This window comes from Morone saxatilis, unplaced genomic scaffold (assembly GCF_004916995.1).
Source record: "Morone saxatilis isolate NCDOM2014 unplaced genomic scaffold, NCSU_SB_2.0 Contig3, whole genome shotgun sequence".
NCBI lineage: Eukaryota > Metazoa > Chordata > Actinopteri > Moronidae > Morone > Morone saxatilis.
This window is the reverse complement of record NW_023339873.1, coordinates 22,186,919-22,201,980: the sequence shown is the minus strand read 5'-3', so window position 1 is coordinate 22,201,980 and position 15,062 is coordinate 22,186,919. Positions and strand designations below refer to the sequence as shown.

The 15,062-nt window shown below is 41.3% G+C and overlaps 1 protein-coding gene across 1 annotated transcript; it reads right to left on the bottom strand.

The window, feature by feature from the left end:
- Positions 1-10,058: 10,058 nt before the first annotated feature.
- On the bottom strand, positions 10,059-14,188 carry LOC118336811 (retinol dehydrogenase 14-like). The gene is made up of 2 exons (XM_035673551.1): positions 13,800-14,188; positions 10,059-12,980 (listed from the first exon to the last, which is right to left on the bottom strand). The coding sequence occupies exons 1-2, from the start codon at positions 14,040-14,042 to the stop codon at positions 12,363-12,365; spliced, it is 861 nt and encodes a 286-aa protein (XP_035529444.1). The 5' UTR covers positions 14,043-14,188; the 3' UTR covers positions 10,059-12,362.
- Positions 14,189-15,062: the final 874 nt, after the last annotated feature.

Below are 15,062 nucleotides of genomic sequence, written 5' to 3'. Positions count from 1 at the left end.
GGTCTAGACCTGCTCTATTTGAAAAAGTGTCCTGAGATAACTTCTGTTATGAATTGGCGCTATACAAATAAAACTGAATTGAATTGAAATTTTCATTAAAGAACAAATTATCCAACAAAAAGTCCACCTTCAGCATTAGTATGTGTTGTGCCCTTAAACGCACAGCTGTCACCTCACTTGTTTGAGTGTTACACTTTAAACATCCATTGCAAACACACAAGAACCATACATTTTTCCAAGAAACTCTCAGGACCTTTTTACCATGACAAGATTATCCTTTTAACTTTTTAACTAATCTGCTTTCTCTGCCATGTGGACCAGGCGCTCACAGTGACATACTGGATTATGATCTTTTCAATTTAGATGAAGGATTCATTGATCAGCAACCCAGTGTCCACTGGACAGGTGAGGATGGGGGTGTGATAGTAATCAATTTTGCATTCTGTTTAGAGAGTTTGGTCTGTCAGTTCATCAGAGTTTTCATATAAATTAAAGCTTTTTTGCTCCACTACTCCAAAGCTGCTACACTAGAGGGAGCCACAACATCACAGTTTTGCAATTTCAAAACCGTTCTCACTGGCAGAGCGAGGACACATTTCTCCTCAGCTCCACATGTGTAGCAGTGACTGATAATATGACAGAAAGTTGTTATATGGTTACATTTGTAGTCTTTTAAGCCTCTTCCATCACACTGCTTTGTCCTTTTGATGCAGAAACATTGCTGTACTGGGTCCTGTTCTAAGCTCAGTATTAAAAAGGGAACAAGCTGTGGGTGTAAACATGAAGAGAGGAGGATGTTAACAGTCACAGTCCATAGTGCTGTGGATTCAGAGGAAGAAAAGGAACTCGTTTTTCACACAGCCTGGGTGATGTATGGGGGTCCGAGCAGACTCTGACAACTGCAGAGTCAGTGATGTTCTGCAGACGACTTGCTCTAAGAGCAGGGAGAGCGGGCGGGGGAGGACGCGGATGTCGACACAATTCGCTGTGATATTAACAACGGGTTACTTTTAAGGGTCCTGGTCCAATCAGTCAGGTGGATCCAGTCCCTCAGGTGCTACGCGAGCTGACAGGGTTGACCTCTGAGGGATGGAATACCAAGACTGTGATCTCTCTCTGTGTTTCTGCTCTGTGTAAGAGACTGCAGTGGCACCACAACTCCATTTCATTTACTAAAGCTGCGATAAAGCAACAATCCATAAAATACCTGTAATTAATATGTAATTGACCCTTAAAAGCACAGCAAACACCTTAAGTTCTTTAGTATGGTAGCCAGAGATTCCTGAATCAGACAGGTTGGAAATAAACCTTGGTTGGTCAAACCTTTTGGAAAGGGAAAACAAAGCTGAACTGTAAAATTCAGACTGTCTAAACATTGCTCACAGTTTCCAGACCCATTTCCTGCTTCAACTTTGACCTACTGTACTTACTGTAGTCGTGTGCCCACAATTTTCCTGTAGTATGGGGGGTTAAGCAGGCACAAGAGCTCCATCTACAGACAGCTAACACACAGTATTTGCTTCAAATTGCATGAAAAAAAAAAAATTAGCAGAGAATTATATCCTCATTATGCATTCTGCTTTTTCCTTTGTATACGATTAAGTGGCAAGGAAAGGAGATTGCCCATTGTTCCAGGTTAACTACTTGATCCAGCTTCCCACTATGCATCAAATTATACGTCTGTTTCTCCCAAAAGAGTCAAATGTATAGCAGTTTTATGCCAGTTTTATTTAATGAGCACTTATTTCTCCCATCTTTCATGTCTGCAGATTATAAATAAAGAACTTTTAGCACTGTTTTTTGTGTTGAACTTTTTTAACATTGCCTCAACCTGGGCACCTGTAAAGTAAAGTCTTGTAACCATTTTTACAACTGTACTCACTGTGTTTGTGTGCGCGCAGTTTCCTTGTACAATGGGGGATTATTAGAAACATTTCAATGCAATGACTAAAGGAAGTGAGTAAATTAAGTAGTTTAGGTCATGTGGATAAACTGTTTGTTGTCTGATCATCTGACTTCTAATTTTTTGTTTTCCATTTCTTTTAAAAATTACCCATACACATAGAAAAAAATGCAGTAAGGATGTAAAGAAAGAAGAGAGTGATGCACTACAATGAGTCCAGATGACAAACCAACCATATCACTGTTAGCCGCTGCTGAAGTAGTCAACAGTTTGGCAGTTTTGCAAGTAGAACCTGTACAGCTGCGGTCTTCAACAGGCTCTTCTTCATCCCATGGCATTTATTTATTGCATCCTCTGAAGAAAAAATTAGCACCATCAGGTTTTTTCAGAATTGTAGTATCAATTAGAACTGAAGTATCAGTTCTCATCATCAACATCAACATCCCTATCCCTACTCACCAACATAACAAACTCTATGGTTAAGATTTAAGTTTAGTTACAAAACCTTGGTTCGGAGTACTAGTTTTATGCTGCTATAACAATGCACCTAGTCATACACCACTGAGGTCCTTGTCAGTTAAACCTAAACATGTGTCATGTGTAGGCAGTTAACAACTTACTGGTGCTGTTGTGTTTCTTGCAAGGGCAGTCTCTGTTCCGTCATTGTGTTCCCAGATCAGCAATTGCTTGGGTGAGTAAAATGTTATCGTGACTGACAGAAATGATGGACTTTAGGTGCTTAGCACATTGAACAGGGTGGGATGAGGGCCGGGGTACAAGAATTGGTGATAAGGTCAGAGATGGGTTGAAGACCAGCCATCCAACCGAGCAAGATTAGGAGTCTAGCATGCTCTCCGCTCTTTGAGACTGTACTTAGAAACAGTGGGGCTTTGTTTAACTGATTAAAGGAGCAGTATGTAGGATTTAGTGGCATCTAGTGGTGAGCCTACAGATAGCAACCAGGTCCTCTTCTATGGATTCCACCATGTTGAACTGCCATGTGTCTACAGTAGCCCAGAACGAGTTTTGTATTTCCTACACACCTACAGCCTGTTAACATTCTCAGGTCATCAGATGCAGATGCAAGCGGTGTTCAGTTAAATGCCATCTGCAACTTCACCACTACATGGCACTAAATCCTACACACTGGTCCTTTAAAATATCTGATTTTGAGGAGGCAGTGCAGGACAGTGATTCGTATTATGGTGGTACTGGATCTAGACCACCTGTTTTTATACTAATTTCTCTTAACACCTCAGTAGAGGGTATATGTGATCACAGATCTAATTTTATAGTTTCAGTAAAGCTGTGAACTTCAGTACATGCTGAAGTACTTCACAGACCATTTTTTTGCATGGAACTCTCAAAGAGAACTTCCTTCCAGGCTGTAACTCTCAGCTGGGATTGGCAGAGCCTAACCCTAAGTGTGGCCCCAACCTCAACCTTAACCCTGTGTAACCTAAACCACAACATAACCCTTTAATTGGTTAATTCTGCTCAAGCCCTTGTATCCGAGAAAGCATGCAACATGCTCGACTCTACATTCACCCTCCGACAGGCTGAGAAAAGAAGACAGTTAGCTGAAGTGATAGCATAAACAACAGCCAAAGAGTGTGTTTATATTAGACTACAGCACCGTACAGAGAGAATATATGTGAGGGAACATGTGTGTATGTTTGACAGAAAGAGGAGGGAAAGGGAAGGACAGTCCCACGGTGGGACTGTGAGGAGCAGGCCCATTCTCTCTTCTCCTGACTGTTTGGATTGGTTTAAGAAAACAAATCCCTCTGGCCAAGCGGTAGGCTGAAGACAAGCGCTCCCTGGGCCCCCGCCTTTCCTGCTACTTTACACTAAACTCTTCCAGATGATTCATGGGCTCTCTCCTCTCAGTGACTCGCTCCCGCTCACCTTTCATTCGTCAGAGCACAGGCTGATGGGGATCTCCGCTCGGTGCACTGCAGCCCATCATTAACCAGCGAGACCTGCCTAATCTGCTCTGAACCGTCTCCCTACGCCCTGCAGCAGTTTTATACAGTATTCATGTTTCATTTTCCAAGGATGCAATATGGATCAGTTATGCTTGGAATACGTTGAGTTCCTGCTTCTAATGGGCCCAGAGGGTTTTCTGGAGGGTTGCATCAGTATACAGGCTAAAGTCATGGAACAAGCAACATAGTGATTATCTCAGCCCGGCAGTGGTGCTGAAACCCAAGCCGAAAGTTTTCATTTATACTCAGGGGTGCTGCACCTGCAGGTGCTACAGTACAGGTGTTGCAATACTGCACTTTCACAGAAACATGATTCCATCCCTGTCACTTCTTTCAGAGATGAAGCAAAACTAAAATCTGTCAAAATAGTATTTCAGAGAATGAATTCCCATTACATTATAAACTGTTGGACAAGTTAGATTGATTGAATGGCCAACCAGCCAATCACAGCCATTTGGCCAACCCACCAGTTAAGAGTAAACCATTGAAGTACGGTATTCAGAACATCGACATACATAAGGATGGATGACATGACAGCTTGCCAATAGTGAAGCCAATACATCTCAATTGCTCCCTGGTGGCTGACTGCAGTATAGGTCATACAGCCCACTGCCTCCATGTTAGCAGATGGGCCAAACTAAAAAACTCAAAGTACATGTCAAACACATTTTTCCTGTCATTGATAGTAGTTCTTATTGATGTATGTTCAAGTGTTCGTTTTTATCATCAGTTTGGTTTTAATTAATTTTGATTTGGCATATAGTGGATATTGGAGGGCGGTAGATACAATTGAGGACACTGAAGTCATGTTCATTGCATTTTTATGTAAACTTTGGCATATAGCAACAAGCAGGGGTTTATGTCCTACAGTTTAAAACCCACATATGGTAGAAATTGTATTCACTGATGACTGGTGCACATGGGGGGCTGGTGCCCATTTTCCTGTGCCCCTCAAACAGCCTGAGTCCGCCACTGGACGTGGCCTATGTTAATTGCAGTGAACTGCTGGTAACGGATGATAACACTGCTGCGGTGTGTGTGTTGATCCTAACTTATTGCTGTCACCATATGTCCTCAATGCATGTTTCGCCATGGCGTGTCAACCTTGTCAAGTTACCCAATGTGGGCTGTTATGTACGCTGTCCAATATCTTGTTTCACCCATTTTGTGTCATTAAATAAAAGAATGAATGTTTTTATGTGCAAATCCAAATATGTACTTTATCACTCATCAACTACGTTGCTTCAAATCAAAGCTTTGTAATTATTTTGCAATAAAGCTTGCAATAATTTCTTAGACTTCGGGGGAAAGTTGAAAAGTTCAGTATGGTGGTCTGAGGCAGCACTACAGCAGCACAGAACACATTTGGATGTGCAGAGAGTTGGGCCAAACTAAATACTCAGGCTGTTTTCCTTCAGCCTGCCATTGGCCTGGTGCTGCTCCAGCCAGTGTTTGGAAAGATGAAAGACGCAGATAAAGAATTGGCACTTTGTTCCTGGTGAAAGTAGAAGATGTCAGAGTCAAGACCTGTTAGTGCTTAAATCACTCAATGAAAAAGTCCACAGTGTAGCAACTGAAAAGCTGAGAATTTAAAGAATAGGGTTGGATTTTTTTCATTTTTGTCTTCTGTAATATGTAAGTTGAGAGAGTTATTGGTCGTTGTAATCATTCCTCTTCTCCATACTGGCCATGAAGTCATCCGTAGCACCTATAGTGTAATAGATGGAGAAAAAACCCACTATTTGTATTATGAACTTCATTATGAGGAGCCCTGTGACAACTGTAGCACATCCGAGCAGTTGGGGTTCAGGGACTTGTTCAAGGGTGGTAATTCAGCCTTTTCTCCCCTTTCTGAACCTTTGTAGGAGTTTTTCCAATGCAAATTGAGGATCTAAGGAATGAAACAGATTGCAAAGCCCCCTAAGACAAAAAATAGTTGAAATTTTGTACTATTTTTAAAGTATAATAATTAGGGGTGTGTGTCTCGCCCTGCTAAGACGATACATATCCAAATACATGGGCTACGATAGGATTCAGGGATGTATTTTATAATGGAACAATACAATAAATTAAAATACGCCAGTTCTATAAAAGTGACATTGCTTACCTTCAAATACATGTATTTTATTAAAAAGCAGGGAATGCCAAGTATTTGTTTTCTTTATGGCATGAAAAATGGAAGACAAATGTATTATTTCAGAATTACATGTAATTGTGTTTATTAGTTGCACTGAAAATCCTGTCGGTATTGTTGGACATGTTTGTTTATGTACCAACATCGCGAGCCACGGTTACACTAGCGTTACTCTCATCGCTCTTGTTGTGAGACCCTCACGTTGACCTTTTACCTTTCACAAGAGTGAAGACTCTGTTAGCAGCTTCAGTCAACTGATTGATAACTTTACAATCGGACCATTGACCTGTTCGTGGTACATTTAGATCGATCCAGGGGTCTGTGTACCGATGCAGCTGCAAATATAACATTAAAACCGTTCGACTTGTATCAGTAATCAGTAAATGTATCAGTATAATTAAATCTTCACACCCTTATTATAATGTTTTAAATTAATTAATTTCATTGAAATAATATATTTCAGAGATTCCTCTGTTTACCACTAGAGGTAGTTTGCATACCACCAGCGGTACATGTACCATAGTTTTAGAACCAGTGGTCTGTATGATTTACATCACAGAGTGATGTTCTGTGAAATTAACCTGTTCTTATGTTTGGTTGTTTTGGCGTACAATGTTCTGTAGCACCTATCAGAGGGGAGAATGTCGAACAGGTTGTGTCCAGGGTGTGATGGGTCTGCAGTGATGTTCCCTGCCGGTTTCCTGACTCTGGACATATAAAGATCCTGATTTTTCTCTGCTGTATTGACTGTCTGTTGTAGTCTGTTTCTGTCCAGTTTGGTGGCAGTTCCTAACAGGGATGGATGTGCAGATAAGAGACTGGATTATTGTAGCCCGGTTGTTCTGACCGCACCAGAAGGCCAGCTGTTTAACCTTCCATCTGTATGCAGACTCATCCCTGTCCAGGATGAAGCTGATTATTGCTGTCGTCTGAAAACTTCAGGAGCCTAACAGACCATTCTCCTGAGGTGCAGTTGTTGGTGTAGAGAGAGAAGAACAATGAGGAGAGTAAACATCCCTGCGGAGTGCCAGTTTTTATTGTCTGGGTGCTGGATGTTATTTGCCCCAGCCTCACCTATGAATTTGGTGTGAAGGGTTTCTGGGAACCATTGCAATTGTGGTAGTGGATGACAGTAATATTGGTGTTTCAAAACTGGCAAATGTCCTCTACATCTTTGGATTAGTTGTCATAACTGGTCATGACAAAAACATCTCACACCTGCCAGCAGCCCTTCATTCACTTTCACCACCAGTCCAGTGAACCTTAGTCAGTCACTACTTGTTTAACAGACTTTGCCGATAATGTTAGAAAACCTAACAGGCCTGCTATCAGCAGCACTTTGAGGACAATAGTGTTATTGTTTGATGCTTTGCCATCAAGCGTACATGGCGAGATTAAATTAATAGTAAAACTGATTAGGAGTGAGCATAACGCTGGTCTGACTCTGGTGTTCCTGAGACTACATTTAAACTGTACACATTATTTAATGTGTAATATTCAACTGTGGCTCCTTACATCTTAACAGCTACTCTCTGGAGGTCTGTACTGCTGCACTGCTGGAGCTGTATCTGGGGGATAGCTGGGCGTTCTGGCATGAAACTATCAACACTGACATCTTGATATGTAAAACTATAACCTTCTCACACATTCTTTCAAGATTTTCATCACCCTCTCTAATTGTGTTGCTGTAGACTGTTGTGACCTCGGTTGCACCATCATGTCTAACATCAGCTGTGATGTAAGGCCAGCCACTGAAGAGCAGTAGGCTGTGGAGCAGCCTCGTGTGCTGGGTCTCTGGGTGGGTATTATTACCACAGTGAATGCTTTGCAAAGCGATTTCTTTCCCCAAACGGCAGACATTTTGCTGGATGTTAACCCGCAAAAACAAGCAAGGCTTTAGTAACAAAACCTCCACTGATAAGACTCCAAATGGAATACCTATTTTATGTTTATTTAAATGAGCTATTGGCATCATAGGCGGGAGCTAGGGTGCCACCCAGTTGGGGGTTCTCAAACTATGGTACGTATACCACTGGTGGTACGTGAGCTGCCTCTAGTGGTTAGCGGATAACATATACTAAATCCTACATCATTTCAAATGAAAATATTTAAAGTATGACATTGCTGAAATTGAATTTAAAAGAACTTTGGCATCCTGTAATATTTTGTTTCACTAGCAGCCTGCTACAATTTACGTCATGCATGTTGCGCTCACACGCATCCATGACTGGTTAAAAGCTTAAACATGATGGTAAGATAGCAGTTTTGGGCTAATTACGCAAACATTAATGTATTACTCATTACTCTTTTCAAAAGTAAGAAGCTATAAGTGACATTGAAGTCAGGTGTGATGATAGGGAGTGGAGTGTAGATAGTTCTTGAGACAAAGTGATTTTGTACTTATTATTAATAACAATCTTTTATTTAACATGTTATATATTGATAATTTAAGAAAACTGCTGTTTTTATGAATTAACTACTTATTATTTAATGATAATGTGACAAATTTAAAGGAGCACACAAGTTTTTGATTTCCTGCTCCTGTTCATAACAAATAAATGTGCAGAAATTTTACTGTTGAACTATTTTTTAAATCTAGGGGACCAAATGTGCTATGTCCAGCTCTGATCTTTTATAATGCGTAAAAAAGCTAGTATGTTAAAAAATTCTGGAAATGTTATGTCCATCCACTAGTTGTTGAGATATTTCAGTGCATACCAAAGCGGTGGACGACTGACTGACATTGTCTCTCGATCTGCAGCAGTTGGTGTGGCTATAAACCACATTGAAACAGCCAGTATGACAGCTCAGTATGTCAACGTGTAAGGAGAACAGTGTAACTTATAAAATAGTGTGTGGTGCTTAACATTTTTTGCTTATTTCAGTGTAGTTGATTATTCTGGAGACCTGCAGTCAGTCCAACAGAAGCTGAGGAAAAGACAGATTTAATGCACTTTTAATTGAACCATTATGTGTTGGACCTTTGGGGCAGCCCATGCGAGGCCCTCACATCTATATTAGCATTGCCTATCAATATCACTGCGCCGATTAAGGACATTAAACTCTGTAATTGCGCTAATTGGAGTTATTTGTAAAACAAATAGAATGGAGCTGCCATTGAAACGCCCCAGGAGCATTTTGTGTGAGATGGATTTGATAAAGCGGCTGCTGCTGTGTTTCTACCTTGTTTTCCAGCTCTCTATAAATGATCCAGAAAATGTCCTAATGAAGAGTACAGGTGGGAAAGTCATTATGAATCCTGGGGGTCTCACTACCACTTCACGTAGGGAGAAGTGCTCTATCTGTGGGTGACCTGGAGAGAAAACATTCCTGGCTAATGACCGCTCTCAGAGCAACCAGCATGGCTGACTGAGGCCTAACTAACCCCTGAAGAAATTGATTTCAAACCCCCTTTTCCTCCTCCTCATCCACCTCCTCCTTTCTTGGAGCCTGTGTGTAAATGAGGCAGTCTGTAAATGAAGCAAGTCGCTGGGCATTATTCTATTATACATCGCTGATTATGAAGGCTTAGAGCACAATGAGATAACAGACCTACCTCTGAGTGCTGATGAATGAGCCCCTCAAACAGCTCGGTTATTTAAGGAAACACAAGAGAAAATCTTCTCAGTTAAAGTCAAAATGTAATTACACTTGTTATTTAAAGGCTTTTAGATTGTGTTCCTTTTCTCATATAGACAATGTGAGGTGGCATTTAGGAGGATCTATTTGTCAGAAATGGAATCAAATATTTATAGGTATGTCTTTCATTAGTGTCTAATCACCTGAAAATAAGAATTGTTGTGTTTTTGTTACCTTACAATGAGATGTTTTATATCTACAGAGTGAGCAGGTCCTCCCCTTACAGAGTCCGCCATGTTTCTACAGTAGCCCAGAACGGACAAACCAAACACTCTATCCACTGGTGAGTTCCACGGCCACAGTAGTTTCTCCTGCACTCTAGGAACGCGAGATAATCACAGCACTGCTTCCTTACGTTAAAAGCATGTATTATTGACATCAATGAGGTTCTGACTGTGATACAACATTTATTTAAATCATTTCAGAGCAGTTCTACACATCGTTCACTCTCATGGCATGACCATAGATCTCTTCATACTCCATTTTAACTGGGCAGTGTTCCATTTAAAACATACATTCAACTGTTATCTATGTAAAGGAATACAGCCCCGTTGATGTATCGGTTGGCCGATATTATTGGCCGATATTGACCTCTCTCAGACATATCGGTATCGGTATATGTTATCCAATAAACGGCAATATGAAAACCGATATTTTTCCCCGGTATATAATGCATAAATGAATGCTTATGGTGATATATTGGTGTCACTGCAAAGTTTATATTATATATATAAGCACAGCACAGAGTAAGAGAGAAGAAGCCGCTTCAGAAATGACTAGATTAGAAATATTTAACTGAACTATTCTTTCATAAAGTTATTTGTTCAAGAAAGCAGCATTCTGGGTGCCTTTGCAGAGTCATATAAATGCACAATCCACAAAGAAAATGTCTGTTTTTATTTGGCTGCCATATTGGTAATCGGTGAAGTTTTACCCTCTACAATTAGTCCTGGTCTCATATCCCATATCGGCTGGGCTCTACAAAGGACAAATTAATTTACATAGAATATAGGTTTAAGACACTTCCGGGTTGGCTTCACTTTTCAGACCCGGAAGCTCTACCCATTATATATACTGTCAAATGGTTCAGACAGCATTTTGCATTTGATATCAAACGTCATGACATTTTTTTTTCAAATTAACTAAGTCATGGAAATATGTTACGTCACACTTTCCAACTAAGCTCCGCCCACTACAAACTGGGGAAAAGAGCAGAGAGAAAAAAAAAACACTTTGGCAGGAAGTAGTGTGCTCCTATACGAGCCTACCACTCACTGGAAGAAGCTGATTTAGAAAATGTGCTTTCAGGCCCTTTAAATGAAAACAGGTTTTTGTCAAAAAATATGTTTATGTAACTCGAAGCAAAGTAATGAAAAAAAGACCCAACCCTTACCTAAATCAGAGACAGTTCTAACATAGAGGGAGTGGGGCACTCTGTCAGTCGTCTTTACAATTGGAAAATACAAAGATGGCAGCGCTGACTGAACGCAGATGCATGACTGATGATCACGCAAGTAAAGATGAAGATGTTCCCAGATGTTTCTGTCAGCTCCGTGCTCTGACCTGCAGCCATAATGTGACTGCTTTAAGCTAATACCATGGCAGCCGCACCAGTAACCAGTGGCTGCAGGAAACCACACTTCAGCTTAGTTCTGCTATTTTAAAGTGGGGTTGTATGAGCTACTTATACATAGTCAGTGCATGGCCTGCAGTATACGGTGGTAAGCCTCCACAGTTTGAAGAAGCAGACATGAGTACCAGCACAGAAGCTCAGCTATGTACTGCTGTGGACAGGGACCGCAGGAAAACCTATTTTAGCCCCATAAAAAAAATCTAAATCGTTTTAAAAGTACACTATATTTAGAATATTGTCACTGCTTTACCTTTCTAACAGGAAACTGAAGCCTTATAGTGGCAGGCCAGCAAATCCAGAGTTCTGTTAAATCACTTTTTGTTTTTTTGTTTTTTTCCCCCCAATGGAGTCTGGTGGCTTTAGAGAGACCAAAGATTGATAGAAACACTTCATTTGCCTACTTCCATCATCAGTTCAGGAAAAAAACATTTAATTGAGAATTTTATTGATTCAAACTTTTTAAAACTATTTTTATTGTCTTCTGGACGCAGTCAGATGATGTAGCCTATATGTGAGTATATATGGTGACTTATATGTACATCACATCTACACCAGCAAGCTGCCGACAAGTGCTGCAGATTCTACGGTTACAGAAAAAGGCTGTCTGACAGCGAGGTAAAGCAGTGAAAATATCCTTAATGTATAAAGCATACGCTTAAACTGATAGATTTTCTTTAGGTGGCTAAAGTACATATTTCTGCAGCCCTCGTCCACAGCAGTACATTGCTCTGCTTCTGTGGCGGGGATCCCTGTATGCTGTATGCTCCAAATTTGTTGCGTGTGGACCGCCATTGGTCCATTGTAGGTAACACACTGTAGATAGGAACCTCATGCAAACTAAACTATTCTATTATGCTGTACTCCTACTGTTTTGTGAAGCACTTGATTGAGGATGAAGCATCTGTATCTGAAGAAAAACATTTTTGTGACACCACTGTGCTTTGGAACTAATGCCAACACTCTCTGTGGCTGCAAGGCACTAAGTATCTGAACTTTTTCATTACCCCAGACAGTTCATTTGCCTCTGTAATGATAAGCCTGTTTTGGATGAATTCATTCTAGATCTCATGTGGTTATGCCCACCATGACTTCACTAATGTCCCACAGTTTGCTGGCCACTTCCTGGTCTGTGGCCTTGTCCAGCAGAACCTGAGGCCGACAATCCGCAAAGCACTTGCCCTGCACGCCGTCCACATCTGGGCTGCAGGCCAAAAACACCGATGTCTGAGCTCCTTCCTCAGGGCTCTTGAACAAGCCCCGGGAGAGCAGGTTAAACAGGGGCTTAGCTAACACCGGGACGTGAACATGCCTCCCCAAATTAGTCCTCACTATGCCTGGAGTCAGAGCGTTCACGGTAACGCCGCTGCCCTCCAGCCGACGGGCCAGCTCGCAGGTGAACAGCAGGTTGGCCAGCTTGCTGCGGCTGTAGGCGAAGGCCCTGTCGTAGCTCTGCTCGCTGTTCAGGTCCTCGAAGTTGATGAGACCGCGCTTGTAGAGTTTGGAGGAGACCACCACTATGCGACTGGGAGCTGACCGTTTGAGCAGGTTCAGGAGCAGGTGGGTGAGCAGGAAGTGGCCCAGGTGGTTGACCCCGAACTGCATCTCGAAGCCGTCCTCTGTTTTGGTGTAAGGGCACTGGTAGATGCCGGCGTTGTTGATCAGCACATCTAGCCGAGGCTCCTCCTGTACAGCAGCAGCAGGCGAGATTATGACACACAGCCTTTTTACTTTAACAATATGAGCTATAAAAGACGCTAGCACATAATCCCATTTTTAAGCTGCAGTAGGTAACTTCTATAAAAATAACGTCATTATTGCTGAATCTTTCACTATATCCTGACAGTAGAACATGAGACAGATAATGTTTTTCGATTCTTAAAAATACAATGAGGAGCGCTGCAACGAGCCAGAGGAACCTGATTATTTCACAGATTATCTGTCTCATGTTAAATTATCCATAGGGTGGATAGAGAATTCAGAAACCTGTCAAACAATGTTGACAATGACAGGTAGCCTACTGTTAGTCCTATAAGAGCACCATTCATAAATCTGCCTCAATGAAATTAACATCATAAACCTTGATTTATTTGTGAAGGAGGACGTGCTTTAAATGTACTGTTGTAAATGGATGTGTGTTCTTCAATTCGGCATTCATAAAATCCACTGAGCAGCACCTATTTTACTCAAACCTGATACAACTACTTGACATTAGCTTTCCATCTCACGTTTACTTGATAAACAGGAACGGAAGGCTTATAAAGTTGAAATTTTACTTAAATGTGTGAAATTTGTGGAGCCGAATGTGAGCCAAATCCCTTTTCCCCAAGCATACAATAAGCAGGTGAATTTCGCGTGGTACTTTCTAGAATAATCGGTCACATTTATAAAAATGCACATTTTCTGAATGACGTTTGGCTAGCCGTTCTTTTTGTGCAGGCACTTATTAGCGACGCCTGCAAAGCAAACTTGGCTGTGGAACAGAAAGCCCCCTGCAGCAGCTACCTTCATTATGTCTCGACAGAAAGTGTGTACGGATGCGAGCGAGGCGAGGTCCAGCTGTTTGACGACCAGCTGTGTACTGTCGGCTCCAGTCTCCTGTCGGATCTCCCGAGCCGCCTCCTCAGCCCTGCTCATGTCCCGGCAGGCCATTATCACACGGCCCTGGAGCCTCACGATGCCCGCTGCTGTGGCTCTCCCTATCCCGCTGTTAGCGCCGGTCACTATCACCGTCTTTCCATTCATCATTGTGCCGGGTTAGACACCTACTGAGCGGCTGCTCACAGTTCTGAGCCCCAGAAGCTAGCTAACTAGCTTCATGACTGTGCAACGCAGGAATACTTCATTACCCAGAATTCACAACGGGCGGCAGTTTCCTGTGTGGACACTCGTAAAAGTGGCTTTTCAACCATTCAACTTGGTCATTAGTGGAAACAACGCATTTGTACAAGTATTTTATTATCGCTTGTCCTGCCATTGTACAATGTAGACCTTATAATGGAAGGTATATGCATTTAGTCAGCTGTTCTCTTCTTTTATAAAAAAAATAAACATTTATTCATTACATAACTTTCCAATTATTAGGAAAGTATGCACCCATAAATTACTTAAACTTACCAACATGAATGACACCGAAAATTCTGTTGGAGAAAAAAAATATTGATTTGTTTCAAAAGTAGTCAAATTTGAATATAATATAGAATCAATTTTAACCGAAGAAACTCCAGGTTGCCTATTCATTTTTTGATTCAACCTTTATTTAGCCATCAAAAGTAATATAGAGCAAAGTGTTGCAACTCAAAACAGCACAAAAGCCAACCATCAACTGTAATATAATAAATAACAACAGAAGAACACATTCAGTTACCGGCTCTGTACAGTAGATGGTGGTTGGCACAGAAGCTATGTAATGCATTACCGTGGACAGGGGGGCCGCAGAAAAACGTATTTAGCCACTTAAAAAGATCAACATCAGTTTAAGTGCCCCCTATATTTAGAATATTTTCACCATTTTACCTTGCCGTCAGACAGCCCTTTCTAACTGCAGCCCTATAGTGGGAGACCTTGTGTTTGTGAGGTAAAATGAGTTTTTTGTCAAAAGAGTCTGATGGATTTGGAGAGAGCTTAGGTCTATATAAATGCTTTCAGCCTGTAAAGGGCTGTCTGCCGGCAAGACAAAAACTTCACAATTTGTTTTTTGTAGGCTTTTAAAAGATAACTGACTGTTTTCTAGTTTTTGTCCTAAAGGGATAATCTATTAGAATCAGA